Here is a 21,683-nt window from a genome sequence, read left to right as displayed (position 1 = left end):
GGACTATGTACAGATTAAGCCAGTCTTATTAGATGTTTCTGAAAAGAAACAACTTTTATTCTGAATCAGTGATAAGCTACATATTCATCTGCCACTATTTCAAGTCACAGTTATACTGACAGCTGTCCTTTGAAGTGCTGAATGGTTTTTTCTAAATACTTTCCAAACGTCATTTGAAAGCAAGTAATTATTCTAAAGATAAAGCATCAGAAACAAATTCTGTCCACCCAAGCTGACTTTAATGTTTAGATCACAACATTTTAGAGAGGTTCCATTTAATTTTTCCCTATTTTTACTTCTTCTTGGCAGTTTTTCAAAACTCTGTGAAAATTTAAACTATGACAAGAAAAGCGTTCAAAACATAATACAAATATATACAAGAATACAAGAAAAGTTTAAAACAAAAAACACCATATTACAGTATCTCCAAACACGATGTGTTCATGACATGGCCAAAAACTACAGGGGTTCCAGGTCCTCAACACTCCCACTATCCTACGCAGATCTACATTCATACCTTTTCACATATGTGTATTTTTGTTTTGCTTTGCCTTTTTGGTGCCTAAAGTAACTGAGAATCAAGAAAATAACTAATATGACATGAAAAACATGGTACCTATGATTTTTTTACATCCTAGTCTAAACACATCTTAATTGGTGCAACATTACTCTTAATAATAGCCAAACAACAGACAAGCAATACATATGAAAAGACATACTATATATAATACAATATTTTTAGAATCACAAATAATTTCCACTGACATTAAAAAACCTGAAAATTATATCTTAACTCACCTCATTATAAAGTTAAATTCTCATGTATCATAGTAAGAATGCCATTACTAGAAGCATTCTAAATTATTTCATTTTCTAGTGTAGAAAGGTTATGGTAGAAAAGATAAGGTGCTTTTTTAATAAGCTGCCAACAGACACTGACAGTGGCTGACACACATACCCAGTGCAAACTATCCAAGAAAATAATCCTAATTTGGAAATGAGACATATCATTAAACGGCTAGACTAAAAGTAGAGTGGGATAGAATAATTTTCCGTGACTAATAGGTCATAAACTCACAGACAACTCAATGTACATGCAGTCCATGAAATAAAGAATAACTTTCCATCCTTTTTTTTTTTTTTTTTTAAATTCTACGTTAACTTTTAAAATTGTTCCCAATTCTAAAAGTTTAGTCTCCTAGTTTCCACAGCTAACTAGAAGACTCTGGATATTCTGATGGTAAGCTACTAGAGATTAATGATCCACTGGTGCTACCCTTGCTGTGTTTTCTTCTTTACTATGAAACCATAACCCTCTATTGCTATTTTGTTTCATGCAGGACCAACCAAACTTAATTTTTTTTCTAAGAAAAAATAAATATATAAAGAAGACACTGTCAGGCATATATTCACAAGGTCTCAACTTCTTAAAACATAAGTATGGGTATATTTATTTCTCTCAAATGCATACAAGACAATAATTACACAGCAACAAATCTTTTGTTCAACAATGATTTGATTCATAAGCATTTGAATGAAATTTACATAATTTCACATCCATACACTTTGCATGTTTAAATACTGTAAGTAAAAAAGCCCCCCAAATAACCAATTCTTGTATTTCCTATTTATCCCTCTATACATCCAAACTTTAAAAAGTTACAAACTGAACATTATACAGAACATACAAATCATGTTTAAAAACTTGAGGTTTTAAAATCACTGTTCCCCGAAGATGATTCAAAAACGTCCTCACGCTGACCAGTGCAGTCCTAGGTGGTAAAGTAACTTGGAGGAGGGGAAGAAAGAAGAGACAGACACAAGTTTGCTGTCTTAGTATTTTACTAATCCTGTTAGTTAAAAATGGTGATGTCATGAGAAATAACAGTTTAGGTTTAATATGAGGAATGGAGTCTGCCTCACAGCTTGAGACATGCATTTCAAGTATTTTCCTATTTGATCTGAGCTCCCTGCAGCAAACTGATGCTGAAAGAGAATAATTATTTTCTTCCATACATTCGCTCAATGTCCGCCTGGTAATGTGTTTTAAGCTCTTTGCGTTTCAGCTTGAAGGCATCTGTCACCAGACCAGTTTCAGGGGTCCACGGTTCAGGGCTCAAACGAATTTTTACTGGAATTTCAAACTTTTCCAGACTTGCTGAGACGGTGGAAAAAAATGTAAATGCAAGGTCATGAAAAATATACAATTAAAATTCTTGGCAAATAATTTAACTTCCTCAGCCTTTGAGCACTCATGAAAATGCAAAGCCAACAGCTCATCAATCTCACTTCTAAACAACCTACCCCTCAGAAATACCAGAAGAAAGAAACAGATTAGGTATGAGAATTACAATAGCAAAAAACTGCTGAGAAAATCCACATGTCCATCAACAGAAGGAGTTGGATAAATTATGATACAGGCATAAAATGTACACAATTCAGTCACTAACAATGAGTTAGATCTATCTGGTATGGGTATATAAAGATACCTGCAATATACTGTTAGGTTTAAAAGCAGTTTTGTTTTTTAACACTAGATAAACTTACATGCAACTAGATGTGTGCGACAAGGATACACACCAAAATAAGCTGCATACCTCCAGGGGGCTAGGGTCCAGGATGACGGAAAAGGGAATGCCGCTTTTTACCCTACACCTACTTGTTTTCTTTGAATTTATTTTTAAAAATCACTTTAGAAACTAAGAAATAAAGTTTCCACAGAATCTTGTCACTGAGCCACGATATTCGCCACGAGCTCTGAGGAAGGACGTCTGCTCACTACCGTGCTCCGCCCGCACTGCTTGATACCAAGCAGGTCCTCCACAGTGGAAACATGAAGCGGGGCGGGGTGGGGGGAAGACAGGGAAAAGAGATGCAGTTTTGAAGAAACACCTTTCCTTAAAAAGACTGATTTACTTTTCCAGCATTCATTTAACAAATATTTACCAGGCAAAAAATACTGTATAAAGCTTTACTAAACATTCTTTTAAAATACAAAAATGAATAGTTTCTGCTCTCAACTGGTATACTATCGGGAAACAGGTAAACACCTAGCCATAATAATGTATATACCTTAAAAGAACTGAATTAAAAGGTATAAGTGCCTTGGGAACAAAAATGATATATTAACTCTAACCTGTAAAAAGAAACAGAAATAACAAAGTTTTATTCTTCAAAGATGAAAAATATGTCAGGAGTGGTTTCTAAGAGGAAACCACCATGAGAAAAAGCAGTAAGGCGGGGACCACAGTTCTTAAGGGACAGGAGTCTGACACGACAGAGATGTGGGGAGACTCACAGGCAAGCACTGGAAGCCCACGTGCAGCTGTTAAGTGCTCGGTCGGCACCGCACTCTACGACCTGACTCAACATGACTTTAGTTTAGGTACAGTGGTATCATCTAGACCAGGTTTTAGAAAAATGAACACAGTTACAACCAAACGACCAGGTGAAGAAATGGGGACTCTAAGTATAATTATGAGTATTTCTTCCCTATTTTGTTGTGAATCTGCTTGTATATAAGTTAAGCAAATATTTTTGTTTTCTTCCCTCCTATTCTCTTATCATAATATATTAATAAGTTCACTTTATATCACAGCATTTAAGTTACAGGATATCAAAGGAGAAGAGTAAAAAAAAATCAGTCAAGGGGTCTGCATCCACTTCTGGGGAAAAGGTTAAAGTATCTTCAGTTGCACGCAGAACAGGTGTATAATGTTAGGTGATAGTCTGACTTCGTTACTGTCTTTACTTGGAAATTAACTATGGTGTAAGGAAATGTATCTGGGTGCCAAGCTGACACTGGGTGGGCTGTGATAGTTTTATGCATCATCTGGGCTAGGCTAGAGTTCCCAGTTATTCAATTAAACACTAATCTAGGTGTTGCTTTGCAAGTGGTTTTGTAGATATGACTAAGTCAGCTGAAAGGCCTTGAGAGCAGAGCCGCGGCACCCCCAAACAAGCAGCAGTTCTGCCTGTGGACAGGGCCTTTGGCTCGTGCCCAGGAGTTCCACTCCACCTTTTTTTTTTTTCTTTTTTAAACAGTCTGCCCTACAGATTTCCAAGTTTGTCTAGCCAGCCCCCAATAATCATGTAAACCAATTCCCTACAATAAGTTTCTTAATATATTTAACTTACTGATTCTGTTTCTGGTGTAAACCTAATATAGATTTTGCTTAAAAATGAAGCTGGATCCCTTCTTCACATCATATATAAAAATTAACCCAAAATGGACTAAGGACCCAAATATAAGGGCTAAAGCTATAAAACTCTTAGAAGAAAATAAAGGGCTATTTCTTTGTAACTTGGATTAGGCAACGGTTTCTCAGATGTGACACCAAAAGCACAAGCAACAAAAGAAAAAAATAAACTGTATCTTATAAAAATTAAAACTGTTGTGCTTCAAAGGATACCATCAAGAAAAGTAAAAACACAACCCACAGGATGGGAGAAAATATTTACAAACCACGTATCTGATAATGGATTTGCATCTAGAATATATAAAGACCCATACAACTCAATAATAAAAAGACAACCTCACTTAAAAAACGGGCAAAGAATCTGAACAGCCATTTCTCCAGAGAAGACATACAATGGCCATAAGTACATGAAAATATGCTCAACATCATAAACCACCATCTGAAATACAAATCAGAGCCACAACGAGAGGCCACTTCACACCAACCAGGATGGCTAAAATTGAAAGGATGAACAATAATGAGTGCTGGGAAGGATGTGGGGAAACTGGAACCCTCATACAACATTCGTGGGAATGTAAAATGGTGCCACCATTTCTTAAAATAGTCTGGAAAATATTTAGAAAAATATGCTCTGGAAAATAGCCTGGTAGTTCCTCAAAAGGTTCAACATAAAGTTAGCAGAGGCCCAGCAATTCTCCTCCTAGTTATCTACACAACAGAAATAAGTATATCCACACAAAAGCTTGCGTACAAATGTTCACAGCAACATTATTCATTAACAGCCAAATGTGGAAACAACCCAGGTGTCAACTGATGAATGGATAACCAAATATTATTTGGCAATAAAAGGGAATGAAGTGTTGATACACGCTGTAAGAAAACTTGGATGAACACTACATGCTAAGTGAAAGAAACCAGTCACAAAACCCTATATATTATATGGTTCTACTTACACAAAATCTTCAGAACAGGCAAATCTATAGAAACAGAAAGATCAGTGGTTCCCAAGGACTAGGAGGTCTGAAGTATGGTGGGGAGTGACAGCTAATAGACACGCTCTTTCTTTCTGAGGTGATGACTATGTGCTAAAGCTGATTACGGTAATTGTACAACTCTGCGAATATACTAAAAAACTATGTAATTGTATATACTAAATGGGCAAGTTGTTTGGTATGTGAATTATAATATATCTCAGAGCTGCTAACATATACATAAAATTTAAAAATAAAGCAAGAAGGCATATAAATTTTAAATTATGCTTAATTATTGTTTCAGTATTCTACCTTACTTAGAAATTATGTAGGTTTCTAATTTCATATCCATTAATTAACTCAATTTAGCATCAAACCAAGGATTTCAAGTTACCTAGAAAAGTTGGAAACTATTTTCAAGCTGACATACTACAAAACACAATTACTGTTGAAGGGTCAAAATGATTTTGTCTGATTAAATGCAATTTACATTTTTCATAATCTTGAATAACACATCTAAGGAGAATAAAAATGCATACTTGTATTACACATGACACTGATGACTCAGAAGGTACAGCTGTTTTTATGAAACCAACAACATTAAACGAAGTCTCTCTGCACTCACCCCTCAACACACACACACACACACACACACACACACACACACACACACACACACACACACACACACACACACACACACACACACACACACACACACGGGGTGGTAGTTCAACCGACTACCAGCACACTAACAGTGTAGCAAAGAGTCCTGGACAGTTCACTGCGGGCTGGGGTGTCCAGGAAGCTAAGCAGGGCCTTGGAAACAGCTGAGAAGAGTGGAGAAAGGGCCAACCCAGAAAACAGAAGCTGCCGAGAAGAGGACATTCTGGGACATGCCCATCAGTGGTGGGCGTGGATGATTTGTGTGTCCCTAAAGGGGCTTCAGTGGGGGACTGATAAGTGCGTTCTTCTCCCTACTAATGGTGGGAAAATATGACTGGTTTCTGAGCAGGAAATGTAACCTAAGCCCTTGTAGCAAAAACAGGATAAGCAAGCTTAAGTAGCCTCTTCCCACCTCAGTTCTCGGAATCAGCCCAACACTCTCTCACCTGAAACAGCAGCTTCCGAGAGCACTTTGAGCACCTCATTCTCCATTTCGCAGCTGTTACACAGCTCCTCCCAGGTCCCTCGAAGTCCCCTCTTTCGTGCTAGTTCCGTTAGCTCCTTTTGATTCGGCACAACAAATCCAATGACATAAGAATGATAACTGAAATGAAGGGCAACTTGGTTAAGGCACCACACGGCGTACACCGCGTTAACTGCGGTTAACTGGCTACGCTGACATTCAGCGATCAGCTCTTCACCATCCCAAGCAACACGCACGAGGGCGTATCTGGTACCGCCACGCTTGCTGTCTGATTCATAACGCGCTGCGGTGCTCTGGCAGAATTCACTGCTAAATAAACCTGAACCTGACATTTCATGATAAATTTCAACTATGTATATGTATAACTGCTATGAATTATGCTTTTAAAAAAGAAAATTACAAAATCAGAAAATTCATCCTTAAAAAATCAGTAATTCACATCAACAGATTAAACAAAACTGAAAGCTAATGTAGATATAAAACTGTTTCTAAAAAAATTTGGCAACAAATCAAAGTAATGTGATTATACATATTTTCTCCTTTGTTATCATGGGAATTTGTGTTCTAGAGGAACTCTGAGTATGTGCTCGCTGAAGGCAGCAACGTGAAGAAACGGCAGCAGCATCAGGAGAAGGTCAGTTCTGGTTAATATCACATATGAAAATCCAGAACTGTAGCGTCACTAAAGAAAACACTTCATGACTAACAAAGGGCAGAATCATTTATAAATCAATGTAGTAAATCTTTAAAGTGGGCTGTACCTCAAAGTCTATTTCTAAATTGGTTCTCCTAACACCAGATTTTATCTTTTCATAATAAGCATTATGTCAACTGCTGTAGTAAGGGTCCCAGGCTGGCCACAAAATATCCGATCATTAACCCTGGAGAACAACTGCCACATGCAATACTGGTATGAAAAAGTGTAATCAGGGTGCCCATCTGAAATTCCAACACATTTCCCAAGACTGCATTTCTGGGATTTTAACTTTAAGCTCTCCTTCCCAGCTGCCTCTATATCATCATGGGCTCGAGATGCTATGTATTAAGCCACAGCTGAACATGGCTTAAGGGGGAACGGAAGCCCACACCTGGCTAGGGTCCCAAGCAGGCTCAAACTGACAGGGGGCAGCAAGAACTGAGCAGAGCACTGCTCTGACCGCACCCCCGACGTCCTTCTTCACTCGCCTCCCCTCTGGACTGGTTGTGGGACGCCTCCCTGTGCGGAGGGACAGGTGGCTAGCGGTACCAAGGCAGCAGGAAGGAGGGTTTTATTTCCTTCCCCTTCCTATCACACAGAACACTGCACTGAGACGGAAAACAGAAAACAGGGACAGAGGAAGAGAAGGAGAGCAGCATCACAAGGAAAGAATCAGCTAGTGGCTGTAATGAGAACAGGCCGCTCCCAGAGACAGTGAATAAGAAGCAAGAGTTCGGGGCTTCCCTGGTGGCGCAGTGGTTAAGAATCTGCCTGCCAATGCAGAGGAGACGGGTTCGAGCCCTGGTCTGGGAAGATCCCACATGCCGCGGAGCAACTAGGCCCGTGAGCCACAGTTACTGAGCCTGCGCGTCTGGAGCCTGTGCGCCGCAACAAGAGAGGCCGCGATAGTGAGAGGCCCGTGCACCGCAATGAAGAGTGGCCCCCACTCACCGCAACTAGAGAAAGCCCTCGCACAGAAATGAAGACCCAGCAGAGCCATAAATAAGTAAATAAATAAATAAATTTAAAAAAAAAAAAAAAAAAAGAAGGAAGAGTTCTTGGTATAATTTTACAAAGAAGGCCGGCATAGAAAGGAAATGCCAACAGCACACCAAACGTTTTAAGTAAAAGTAGCATAAATTCTACTTTCTTACCTGTTTGCATATGCACAAATGTTATCTATTAGTGAGAGATTCTTCAAAGCTGCCTCTACTTTCCCGAGAGAAACATATTCTCCTGCCTGTAGTTTTACAAGGTCCTTTTTACGATCTGCGCAAAAACAAGGCCGGGAGGGGGGCACATTGGAGGACAATATTATTATACCTTTAATACATAGAAATATTGGCCATTCCCTAAGTAATCTGCTATCAATTAAGTTCACTATAGTAGTTATGCTAAAATTAAAAACACATATAAAATTAGGCCCTTATTTTTGTACTACTAAATATATTCTTTTAAAGAATTAGCTTCTGATTAAGGGACCCCATCATCAGGGCTTCAGGCATGTTCTGCTGAACAGATTATGTTCCTGGTATACATTAATACCAGAAAGGTCAAAAATATACTCAATGCCATCTGGAAGCTCACATTCTATCTGAAGAGAAGCAGGACGAAAAAACATCACTTTAATACGATACGGTAGTACTAGGTGTTAGGACTCTCCAACCTGCTGATTTTCAAAGAATTCCCACAAGTGAGGCCTGAGCTGAGTCTTGAGGGAAGACTGAGCAGTAGCCAAGGGAAGAACACTGGCAAAGAAGAGAGACGTGCCAGCTTGAATTACTGCAGCATACAGGAGGAGGAAAGGTTTTCAGCAGGAAAGAAGCCAGTGAGGTGGGGGTTTAGTTATCACGTGGTGGCAGCGAGAGGGTGCATTCAGCAGGGGTGAGCATAGCAACAGAAAGGAATTTCTTGCAATAGGGTGACAGAAGGTGCAGGCCTGACCTACGATCACAGAAAGAGGGACAGACAGAAAAGAATGATCTTGAGGCATATTTTTATAAGGTAAAGCAGTGGGATATGGATTAGATATGGGGAGCTGACTGAAGAGGTTCTCATCTCCTGCCAGTGTCTAGATGGCACGACTGGGATAGAAGTCCCATTAACTGAGAGAAAGCACCTAAGAGGAGAAGCAAGGAAGGTATTTTCACCCACAGGTCCTAGCACTGAGCTGCCAGGCCTTCCTTAGCTCTCACAGGCAAGGGAAGGACATGGTTCTGACAGGAAAAGAGCGCTAATAACCTCTAGATAGCAAAGAATTCACAAAAATGAATATTCCCTATTTAGAACGGGACTCTTTAAGGATTATCTAGTAGTAATTAAAAATACCACTGCTGTTGAACAGACCTTGAGACCTCATAATATGTCAAGCCTTATAAATTCCACAGAGTCCCTATTGTACATTTTTATATTCCAGGGGTAATGCAGAGACCATACCAACACTACATAAAGATGAATTCTTACACTATTAAACAGCTTCTCTAAATATACAGTCTCTCTTTTGAAAAGCTATTTTGGAAACATCCACTTAAAGAAAAAGAGCATTAGTTCGCTTACCAATAATCTTCAAACAACCATCAGGGTCAAACTCTCCAATATCTCCGGTACACAGCCACCTCTGTCCATTTTCATCTTCAAAAAAATCAGCTTTTGTTTTCGCTTCATTTTTGTAGTATCCCATTGTCACATTTTGGCCACCAATAATAATTTCACCCCTAGGATGTGGTTTATCAGTATTAAAGTATCCACCTAACAAACATAGAATAATTTAGAGTTAATTCAACATTTTTATCCCTGCGTGCATCGTGTGAATATTTGAAACTATTAGTTTCTAAATAGGGACATCTGATTTTGATCCAATTAGGGTTTCCCAAAGGAAACACGGCAGGCACTACGAACAAAATTCATCAACATGAAACTAGTTGCAAATTTTCAGCTGCTCAACCCTAAGCACTTCTGCTTTCAAACTACTATTCCAAGAAAAAAATTAAACTCGAAAATCCAACATCTATTGTATAAAATAATTACATATGGACGACACAGGTCAATTCCTTTAAGGATTCTGTAGAGATTCTTAAATATCATACTAATAACTGATCAAAGTGTTAAATCGTGCATTTTGAGAATAAATCTCTGTATAAAATCAAATTACTATATATTTAGAAGATTTATTCCTTACAGATAATTTCAGAATGGTTCCAAGTTTAAGCTTATTAAACATTTTCACTAGTTCTGCTAAAAGATAGCTGAAAAATGACACCCAAGCCTTAGAATCTCTTTGCATAAAAGGTGCACCCAAACAAATCACAGATAATATGTACATGTTAATAGGGTCATATAAAATTTTTTAAAAGTAACTAGTATTAAAATGGCATGAGCAATAGATTTTCATGTAATTGTAGTAAAAATTTCCTTCTGATAATTTTGGGTTGAAGCCCTCGGAGAAGAGAAAGAAAAAAGAAAAAACAGGTAAAAATCTTCAGTTTCACAGAATGAATGATATGATTTTGTTTCTACAAAATATGATCATTTGTAATTTATGGGCATTATTTATTTAGCACATTTCTCAAGTTTTTCCCATAATTCTTATTTGCATTTATGTAATAAAATAAGCAACTAAAAACAATTATAATTCTTCGACATCATCTTTGAAATAAGCAAAATAAATGCATTCATATAGCTCTAGATAAAATATTTCTATTATAAAGGACAAAAGTGAGCACTTGTGGGTGATTTTACACTCTAAAGTAAGGAAGGAAATGAAGCACAATTCTAAAGTTTAATATTATACAAATTAATGCTCTGTGGTTAAAAGAGGTTATTACCTTCCTCCCAGTTCTTTAATTTGATTTCACAGCAAACTAACGGTGCTCCCACTCTGCCAGTATTGTAGTCCCACACTAAAATGCAAATTAAAAAAAGTATTTGATTACAGTAGTTAATAAATTGCTTCATTTTTTTAAACTACAAAAAACCAGTGATTTATCCCAAACCTTAGATATCCCCAAAGAACCCTTAAATGCAGAAGTAGCACGTTGGTGAAGCAAGCTGTGTATCCCATACTGGAGTGTTTTGGTTTTTTTTTTTTTTTAATCCGAACTGGTTATAGACATTTAAAAATCAAGACATTTTACAAAAGAGTATGGAATCTCCAACAACAATGGGCCCACATTTCCAGCACAGCAACAACTGTAGCCCCTATCAGACGGTGCAGGCCTGCTCCAGTTTCCCCAGATCCCTTACCATCACATTTTCTTACACCAGGGCCCACTTCACTCATTTAAGTAGCTGCCTGGCTCATGAGTTTGTCTTCTCTATCTTAAAGGATAAAGGAACACAATGGTTTACACCTATTCCACTTCCTTACTAGATTTAACAGCTCTGCAGTACAAACAACCTCTCCCATCTTCTCCCATGTACCACTATTTCAAACTGAGATCTCTGAAGCTTCCCTCACATCAGCTTATACTATCACACCCTATTTTTTCATAAACTCATATAATAAGAGTTCAGAGATCACGCTGGAGATTAAGATTGTTAACTTTCAAGGATCTGGGAAAGAACCCACCACTATTACGAACTACTACTGCATTATGTTTCCTCTTCAAAGAGCATTCAAATATCAGAAATGAAAGGTTGATATTTAATACTTTACAGACTTATTTACAACATAAACCGTAACTGATTAATCACACATCCAATGGAAACCTTAAAAATGGAAGAAATTAAGGCTCTTCAGGAACAGTATATGCATGTTTTTAAGATTGCTTGTCTATTTTGTGCAAAACAAGACTTAGAAGCAGCTTCCAAAAATACATAAAATACAGAGAATGTAACTGAAAACTGGAAAATACAGAAGTAATGCAGGATAAACCTGGCATAAGAATGGTGCACAAAAGAGCTCAAGGTAAATAAGGGAAAATGAAAAGTGAAGAGGTTTAGTGTCTATCAGTATCTAGAAAATACAAAGGAGAAGCATAGTTTTATCTAGGAATGGAGAACAAAGTAACTTTCTTCCACAAAAGGGCATATGAGGCACTAGGGGTGTCATCTGGGCACCGCTCAGGTAACGGACTGCCCCCTCAACCTCGTCACCATGATAAACTCCGGAAATCAGATTCTCTAGACCGGAATCTAGTTCCCCGTTGCACTTAACACAGACCACCCACCCCAATAAATATTTCTCAATTTGAGCCTTAATAAACATACCTAAACAACCAGAAAATACACATTAATTTTTCTACATAAAAAGAAATTTTAAAACTGATATAAGATGATAAATGTACACAATACAGCCAATGCTTGTGACGAAAACTTCTTTTCTAGAAAGCTAAGGAGTTTTTAATACTACATATCATAGTTTTAATGCGAAAACTCCTCTAGATGAATTATTGACAATTAGATACACCTAATACATTCTAAAAACTGATATCAATAATCACACTACTTAGGATTTACACAAATATTTTAACTGCTCTTCTATATATCTGCAAAAAACAACCCATACTAAAAAGTGCTTGGAGTTGCACCCCAGCCTCTGTTGGACACACCACTTTGTAGATAACACTAACCTTCTGTAATTGTTCCAGCCCCACAAGATTCAGTGAGTCCATATCCCTGACCGACAGGACAGCAAAAACAGATGTTCATGAATCTCTGTGTGGTTGCAGAAAGTGGAGCACCTCCACACAAGAGAAGCCGAATATTTCCACCTAGCAAGCTTCGAACTTTCCGGAAAATAAACCTTAAAAAAAAAAAAAAAAAATCAATCAGATAATCACAGAATTTTAAAGCTGAATGGGATTTTCCAAATCATTTAGACTAATCTTCCAATTCTGATACACAGGCACACCGTGAAGATATTTAGAGTTCAGTTCCAGAGCACCACAATAGAGTGAATATTGCAATAAAGCAAGTCACATGACTTTTTTGGTCACCAGGTGCATACAAAAATTATGTTTATACTATACTATAGTCTATTAAGTTTACAATAGCATTACGTCTAAAAAGCAATGTACGTACCTTAATTAAAAAATACTTTATGTTAACAAATGCTAACCATCTGACAATACAGGGTTGCCACAAACCTTCCACTTGTAAAAACACAGTAACTGTGAAACGCAATAAAGCAAAGTGCAATAAAACGAGGTACACCTATATGAGATGTTGAGATTAAGTATCCTATCCAAGGCCACAAAGTCAATTTAAGAGACTCTCTTGACCCACTATTTAAATCTAAATGTTTGGGCTTCCCTGGTGGCGCAGTGGTTGAGAATCTGCCTGCCAATGCAGGGCACACGGGTTCGAGCCCTGGTCCGGGAAGATCCCACATGCCGCGGAGCAACTGGGCCCGTGAGCCACAATTACTGAGCCTGCGCGTCTGGAGCCTGTGCTCCGCAACAAGAGAGGCCGCGATAGTGAGAGGCCTGCGCACCGCGATGATGACTGGCCCCCGCCTGCAGCAACTAGAGGAAGCCCTCGCACAGAAACGAAGACCCAACACAGACAAATAAATAAATAAATAAATAAATAATTAAAGGTGCTAATAATTAAAAAAAAAAAAAAATCTAAATGTTTATTCAACCAAGTTTATTCAACCAAGAACATGTGATTTTCTCTTGAGAACTTCAAGTAATATTTGAATTCAAAATTGTCATGTTTAATTTTATATAGTAATGGAAAACCCTTGCTTATGGCCAGAGCAATTAGTTTTATATCATTATATAATACATATTATATTAATACTGAATAATCCTATTGTATCTTCATAAAATTTAGTATGAAAAGTAAATTATTATTTTGCTTTCGCTTACTTCACTAGAAATGTATACGTATTTGTATACAGCAATTTAAGTCTTTAAAATTTCACTAATTCAAGTTGAAGTATCTGGTAAACTAAAAAAAGAAACAATTCAAACATCTAATTGGAATGTTTCTGAAAATACACTAACTAAAAAGATTGCTTACCACCTAGATGAAAAAGGGGGAAGGGTTTTGTTTTGTATTTTAATAACTTTGAAAAAAGACCAAGAGGCAATCATTAAAAAAATATACATATATATATATGTAAATAGGCTTCACAAAGCAATTCTGTATCTCACTGGAGATATAAGTAAAAGGCAGGGAAAAAAATTATAAAGTTTTAAATAATGTGAAATACATCTGAAAACTATATTAACATTCCCATAAAAAATAATTTGAATGTCATATTTTATTTTCTAATTTCTAAACTATTTTATAGTTAAATCTACTTATTCTATTAGTGCCATGGCGGGGAGGGGGGGACAGGTGTGTGGTAAAACTCATTTAACACTTTAAACACAAAACATTTAATCATATTTGGTTGCCATTTTATATTCATACTGAAATAAATATAAAAGCAAAGAGAAACTACTTCTCAAAATAATTAAAATCATATAAGTGTCCACAGAAGACATAAGCACACATTTAACACAGTAAAATTTTTAGTGAAAATTTTTTTCAAATAACATTGCAATCTTTTTTAATTGCTCATATTCTTATGCAAGATGGATTTTTTTTAGAGTCCCTTTGACTTTTTAAGATAATTTTTTCTTATAACTATCTCAATTAATTGGGCTATTAATGTGAATAAAATGATCAAATTATCAAGGAGAGGGAGAGCCTTTACTTACCTATCACACAGCGGAGTCCCATGCCCTTTTGAAATCTGTTCCATTTTGTAATTATAGGCGAGAATAAACAGAGTGCGTTGAAAATTACTCATTTCATTCACTTTATTCATGACATTTTTGTAGATCCGATCCATGATTTCCTAGATGTATAAAAATGAGTTAATACAGTCAATAATGCTATCAGCTACCTTATTTAAAATCTTAACATCAGATTACTATTTCCATCAATAGAGGCATTTTAAAAGATACATTCTGTCAAGAATAAACTTTTAAAATAGAGCCACAATTTGTTTAAAAATGAGATTTCTGTAATTTTTAACAGATGCTCATGAGTAGTAAAAAAAAAAAGAAAAGGGGGGGCAGGGAGATATTAAAAACCTTAGGGCAGTAATATGCCATTATTGATTCTTTATACTGCTTTGCTCTTATTTATTCTGAACTAAAAACTAAACTCACGAAATAAATGAACAACTATATAAAATTAAGAGAATTTTAAAAACCATTCTATCTTATAAAGATATAAAGTACTACATTCTTTGCTCACAAAAAGACCATGGGGTTATTTTGGTTGTTTGTTTGATTTTTAATGCTGCACCCATGAAAAATTTCCTTGTCTGCACTGTGTTTTGCTTGCTATGCCTATTCCTATGACATATACTTTAATGACTTGAAATAGTTTCTCTCTACAATTTTAAATTATATTTAATATTTATGTGAACCAAAAATTTAAAGAAATATAGTACTAAGGAAACTACATACCTAATGAAACTCCAAAATTACTGGTCATTTATATTTGACTTTGGAATAACTACGTAATTATGCTTGAATGTGAACACTCAGTATCCAATTATAATTCCCAACACTTTGAAACAAAATCAGAAAGCCTCGTAAAATTTACATTAAGGGAGCAGAAAATCATTGCTATCCCATTTCTACTGCTCTTATTCCCAGGCCCCTCCCTATGCCTGGTATTAAATTAAGATGCACAGTGCTGCTAGGGTAATTCAAAGTTGCACCAACTTCTCTGTCCCTTTTTTTTGGTGTCTAGGCCAGACTTTCCCCAAGGACTCGGGAGATATGATTTGCTTAGAAGGAGGTGCTATCAAACTTTTTCTCCTATCTCCTGCTGGGCTTCAGGTTTCTACCAATAGCAAACAGATATCACAAAAATGATTTGAGCAAGAAGCTATTTAGGGAAAGGCACTGATAATATCATATCGAAGCTGAAACTAAGTTGATTGTTTAATAAGTAAGAAAAAAAAAGATAAACAAGATCAAATAAATACTGTAGAGCTCAAGGTAACATAGATAATGAATAAGGAATAAATCCTACATAAACTACCTTGTCAACAATATCTTTTCCACTAGCATTTACTTTCTGTAGATGTTTTTTTAGCAGGCAATATTGATTAATGGTCAATTCTTACCGGGACAGCTGCCATCAGTGTTGGTTTCAATATGGATGTATCTCCTTTGCTTCCTTTTTTTATTTTTGAAGACTACAGAGAGAAAAAGTTATCTACATAAAGTGATCCTTATTTTAAAAATTCAATGAAACTCTTAAAAAAACACATTACAAATTCATCATTTTAATTCACTTATATTCTAAATAGCACTTAAAAGGCAAGTTCCTTTAGAATGATTAACTGTCAGCCTTACAATATACTGTCATACTGAATGAAAATTGTGTTAAAGATAATTATGATTTTTTAGTATCTCAAATCACAGAATTTAATTTACCTGATCTGCTAAAGTCTGTGGTGAAGAGTAGCCAATGCAGCATCCATGAGAAAGACAAACAAGCTCGGCACTTAATTCTAACACATGGGCCAGAGGCAGATATCCGATGTAAACATCTTTCTCCCTAAAAGCAAAGGGAGATACAGGAAGCAACAGTCAGGTGCTGTTTCTGTGAAAATGGGAGCGAGCTTTACCCTCAGGGCTCAATCTGGGCTCTCTGTGTGTGCACACGCGCATGCGTGCGTGTGTGTGTGCGTGTGTGTGTGTGTGTGAGAAGAGAGAGAGACAGAGAGACAGAGACAGACACTGGGGGTGTCAGGGAAAAGAACTATAGTACAGCTCAACCTAAAGCTGAGGAGGCAGACACTCCAAGGAAGTGGCTCCTGTTTCCAGGTCCTCCTGGAAGGCACTGACTAACTGTGAGTGCTGCAGAAGCAAAGAGCCAGGACAGAAGAAATATGGGCTTGGGGGGGGGGAAAGAAAATGAGGCTTCTTTTGAAGGACAGAAAAAATTCCCCCAAGGAAGAAATGGTCTTTAAAGCTAATGGGCTATCAAACAGGAGAGTTCAAATAGGATCCACAACCGTCTGTCAGGAATCTCAGGATGAGATTCTTGTTCTGAGAGTTAAATTATACCTTACGTAATAAAATGTATATGTATACATATCCATATATTTCAAAAACTGCTCCCATTCCCAGAAGGAATTAGTTGCTCTTAGTTTTTTTTCTGAAAGTTATGCACACACAAGAAAAATTTCTCTCTCCATTCCTAAATTCAATTCCACAGTAACATGTGTGTGTATAATTTCTGTGCATAAAGGCAACAAAAATATCCAACCACTGCACTAGATCAGTCATCACAATATTGATTCCATCTCTGGGAATGCTAGCTTTACCACCCCTAAAATTCGCTCCCGTCTGGTTTCCTCCATTGGTCTCTTTCCCATCCCAGTATACCCACTCTCCCCCAATACTACTGGAATGTGTCTTAAAAAGAAAAATCAGAGACTGAATACAGAAGCTCAATAAGCATTTATTGGATATATTATTTGTTCACTTGAATTATAATATTTAGGTATAAAAATGACTATGAAGGTAACAACAGCAACTGATTAAAATAAGACATTTAAGTCAGTTAAAGTTTGCACTTTTAAAGTAACAAGTAAATATTAACAATGATGTCTATCAACTATACTTTAAAACCCCCAACTATAACTATTTTGTAATTTTAATGTCCTTTTCTTGAAGAAATACCTACTGTAAACAGACTCTGAAGGACTAATTTAACCGTATACTAATAAATGACACAAACATTAATGTAACAACAGACAGAAATACTGGACTACCCCAAATTTATTTACTATGACATACCCCAGTTCTGGAATCCTTTCCGCCATCCCAGTTATACCAGCAATAAGGTTACTATGGGAGATCATGACCCCCTTTGGAAGTCCTGTGGATCCACTTGTGTACATGATTACTGCAATATCTGAGGGCACTGGTTTGCTATGAGGTTTGTTTTCTGTATTGGAGAAGAAAAAACACACATACTTCTAAGAAATTTAGCTGTATCACCAACTTTTTCATAATCATCTATTTGTCTAACTGAGTTAACAACTATTAACTGGGTTCATACAAGCTCAACAAAACAGATCAAGTCCCTGCACATAAGAGACATATGCTATTGGGACAGACATAAACAAATCTATGTTAGAAGAGCTATGAAGAAAAATAAAGCAGGGCAAGGTGAGAAGGTGTTAGGAAAAGTGGCAGGAAATGAAGATGAAGTAGCCGCCAGCACCATATCATGCAGCCTCAGAGGCCATGCGAAGGACTTTGGATTTCACTCTGGGTGGAAAGCAATGTTACTTTGAACAGAGGCTTGTCACCACCTGTGACAAGGACCACCTTAGCTACTGTGTGGCTACCTAACTTAAAAAGGAAAGGAAGGAGGTATGGGGAGACAAAAGGCTATTCCAGCAACTCAACTAAGAAATAAGGGTGGTTAGACTAGGGTACCTAGACATTTGCTAAAAAATGCTCTCTGCTTCAGAGCGGTGAAGTTAACATGGCGATACTCGGAATCCTGGATTAAAAGACAATGTCCCTCATTTGCACAAGCCTAAGAAGAGCAGCCAACATCCTACAGAGGTGACACAGTAAGAAAGACTAAGAGAAGTAGGTCACGGATAGCACTGGTGATCTGCCGGAATTAATCTTGGAACTACCCTCAATGTGGTCTTCTTAAATAAATGAGGAAAACATTTTAAACATGTTCCCAAGTGAACTCTTTCTCTCCTACCTGTCAAGATATATTTCTTGACAATTGTTATTATTCAAGTTCTTGCTTCCTAATCCGCCATTCACTCCTTCATCCCATGGCACCGTTCTCCTCTGCCACCAGCACTTAGAAGCTGCTCTCTCTGAAGCGACACTGGCTAAGAAGTCCAATGGTGCTTCTGCAATCCCTGCATCACCGGCCTCCTGCAGTGCACCTGGTCCTGCTGAAGACTCCTGCCTCACTGAGGGGCTCCTTTCACTCGGCTCCCACGAACCACACGCTGCGTGTCTTCTTCCTCCTTCTCTGACCGATTCTTGGTGGCCTTTGGAGGTACCATTCTCTGTGGGTGACCTCACCTACTCCCACAGCTTTAATTAAAATCTGTTTCTAGCTTCTAAATCCTTTAACTCCAAATTAAACTCCAGCGTACTAGACTTATATAGGCCACTCCCCACTACAAAGCTACATTTGAATGTCTCACCAGCATGTAAATTCAACATGTCCAAAATTAACCTCAGCATAACCCCATTCCCAAGCTGAGTGAATGTTTACATCTAATTCATCACTATGTTTCCAACTATAAAGGAAGTACAGTCCCACCATCCTAACAGCTTTTGTGATATCCTTAAACATCAATATATTCTCTAACATTTTCTGACACTTATTTGAGAGTGGGAATTTCCAGTTACCATGCCTGGGTGTGCTAGTTGGAGGACAGAAAGATGTCCCCTTCTGGAAACAACACAGCTGGAGCAGAAAGTAAAAGGAGGGATGCAGGTTTAGACACTTTACGTATCTGTTAATACTTACAGATAATTCACATAGGGCAAGTTTAATGGCATTATTTGTTTAGACAAATAATGGCATTATTTGTTACTTGGTTTAAAGACTAACTTTAAACCAAAGAGAAAAAGGGAAACGGGAAAACTGTATAATGTAAAAAGTATTTTAAATTAACTTCAAATAGATACTACTTTTAGAACATTTTAATAAATAAATGTTCATGTTTTTCCTTAAGCTTTTTTTTTTAAAGGGTAGATGAGAGTATACCTAGGGTGACCTTTCTTCCCAAAGTGATGGCCTAGGAAACTAGTTTGTCACCTGATCTAACTTTAGAATCAAATATCTGGAGCACTTCTGGAGAACACGGTCACTGCAGAACATACATGAGGAACTGGGAAACTGCCACATACCCGCGCTGGCCTTGGCTCCCAGCGCCTGCACTGCTGCCATGGTGTGCACGATGACGCCCTTGGGGAACTCAGACCAGGCCGGCGGCTTACCGTCCACGGTGATGATGTGCCGCAGGCATGGGACTAGAGAAACTATATCCTGGGAAAACACAAGCATTCGTTGTATTCTTCATTACTCTTCATTGAATAGCTTGGCAAATAGTCCAGGACACAAGAAAAGCAGCTTACCAGATTCAGCAAATTGTTAATTTCTTGCCTCAAAAAAGCAAGGGTGGGGTGTACTGGTATGAATACCCCTTTTTTCAGATGGAGAACTACTGGTCTGAAATATAAGTTACTGTTTTATTACATTATATTTACTGTGTGTACCCTTGTTCTTTGGTAAAATCTTAATCAATAAAGTCAGTTCCTGACAAAAATGGGCATGTAAACACACACTGCCTGAACTACAGGGTAGCCGAACATTCCTCATGCTTTTAAGAGGCAAATAAAGATACAGGGGGAGAGGAAGGGAATTCTCTTATAAACTTGGATTAAAAAAAAAAAAAAACAGATATTATTGTTTTCACAGAGTTGTCTAGAGACGAAAGAAACCCTTCTCCTGTAGTTTTGTAAAGTCTTTTTCTTCCCTTTAAAAAATTCTGAAACTTGTAATGACTCAAATGCTTCAGAACCAAGTGAATTACTAGTTTAAAAATAACCCTTAAAAATTACAAATTTATTGAAAACAGACTAGAAAATAGATGAGCACAATAAAGTTGTAATCCCTTCACCTTTGACATGGACACATTAACAATTAATTATACACAAATATATATGAAATCCACTTTTTCTTTTCTAAAGGAGAAGAATAAAGTATGATAGTCCCACAAAGTTTACAGAGATATTTTAAAGACCATAAAAGAACTAAGTATCAATAATGAGCTCATGACACTGACAATTCTAAAGTATGGAACAGTTATTAGAAGACTAGTTCTCACCTTCAACTTTGTTTGTAAGAGTTCTTTACTAGTAATGATGTTTGTCACCTCTGTTTCATTTAATCCATGAACAATCGCTGGACCCCCTAGAGTAGCATACAACGTAACAACTACAGGGAAAAGAAGGGCAAGTCAAACGTTTGGACATTACATGGAAATACTAAAAGGAATTAAATAAAGCCTCTGACCGTGGATGGAGCATACTAAACCCTAAATTGTTAGATCCACAGTCTGTGATCTAATCATGCTGTTTTTCTAAATTATTTTAATATATTAACTAACATTATGCCTACTCACCCTTCTGTAACTTCCCCCCAAAATTGCAATATTTTAAAATTTAAAAATTTTTTATTTTATTTTGTTTTACCCATAGATGCTATTCTGAGACTGTCATGTTGAAAGGAATTACATTTGACTTCTAAAATGTCACAGTCTTAGTTGTTAACTACTTGATACTAAAATAAGAAAAATATACCAATAAGATAACACACTGAATGTCATATTTAAGATATTACTTGTTAAGAATATAGCATGAACAAGTGGTAATACTGCTTATGCTAAAGTAGAAAAATCTAAAGAAAGACATTCTTAGAAATGTCGAAATTAAATAATGATGAGGAGGAAGAGAATTTTTATTTGCTTTCTCCTTAATTCAAAAAAGTTAGACTTAAAATCACTTTAAGAGATAATTAAAGCTTCTTAAAAGAAACATACTGCAAACCCAAACCTGTGACAACAAAAAGGTATGCCAGTTTAAAAAAAAAACAAACAAAAAAAACAGCGGAGGCATTTACAGCAAGAAATCTGATAAAAGTATCTT

General features: G+C 36.9%; 1 protein-coding gene and 1 long non-coding RNA gene across 4 annotated transcripts in view; both read right to left on the bottom strand.

The window, feature by feature from the left end:
* Positions 1 to 217: 217 nt before the first annotated feature.
* ACSL3 (acyl-CoA synthetase long chain family member 3) overlaps positions 218 to 21,683 on the bottom strand; it is an 87,594-nt gene continuing 66,128 nt past the window's right edge. For both annotated transcript variants that reach the window (XM_082464623.1, XM_082464622.1), the window contains 12 exons: positions 20,864 to 20,973; positions 19,884 to 20,022; positions 17,781 to 17,931; positions 16,410 to 16,533; positions 16,097 to 16,168; positions 14,670 to 14,809; positions 12,588 to 12,760; positions 10,842 to 10,916; positions 9,574 to 9,765; positions 8,172 to 8,286; positions 6,283 to 6,440; positions 218 to 2,158 (listed from right to left, as the gene is read on the bottom strand). In XM_082464623.1, the coding sequence (XP_082320749.1) occupies positions 2,001 to 2,158; positions 6,283 to 6,440; positions 8,172 to 8,286; positions 9,574 to 9,765; positions 10,842 to 10,916; positions 12,588 to 12,760; positions 14,670 to 14,809; positions 16,097 to 16,168; positions 16,410 to 16,533; positions 17,781 to 17,931; positions 19,884 to 20,022; positions 20,864 to 20,973 (1,607 nt within the window). In that variant the 3' untranslated portion in view covers positions 218 to 2,000. The remainder of the gene's footprint in view (positions 2,159 to 6,282; positions 6,441 to 8,171; positions 8,287 to 9,573; positions 9,766 to 10,841; positions 10,917 to 12,587; positions 12,761 to 14,669; positions 14,810 to 16,096; positions 16,169 to 16,409; positions 16,534 to 17,780; positions 17,932 to 19,883; positions 20,023 to 20,863; positions 20,974 to 21,683) is intronic.
* Positions 3,976 to 6,276, bottom strand: LOC309662225. Of its 2 annotated transcripts, none has more exons than XR_014264599.1 (2): positions 5,828 to 6,276; positions 3,976 to 5,797 (listed from the first exon to the last, which is right to left on the bottom strand). It is a non-coding gene; the product is annotated as an uncharacterized lncRNA (long non-coding RNA). The 2 variants fall into 2 exon arrangements; XR_014264600.1 differs by having other exon boundaries at positions 5,854 to 6,276.

Source organism: Balaenoptera physalus, assembly GCF_965194825.1.
Source record: "Balaenoptera physalus genome assembly, chromosome: 6".
Taxonomy (NCBI): domain Eukaryota; kingdom Metazoa; phylum Chordata; class Mammalia; order Artiodactyla; family Balaenopteridae; genus Balaenoptera; species Balaenoptera physalus.
Note: the sequence above shows the minus strand (reverse complement) of the source record. Positions and strands in the feature narration are given on the sequence as shown.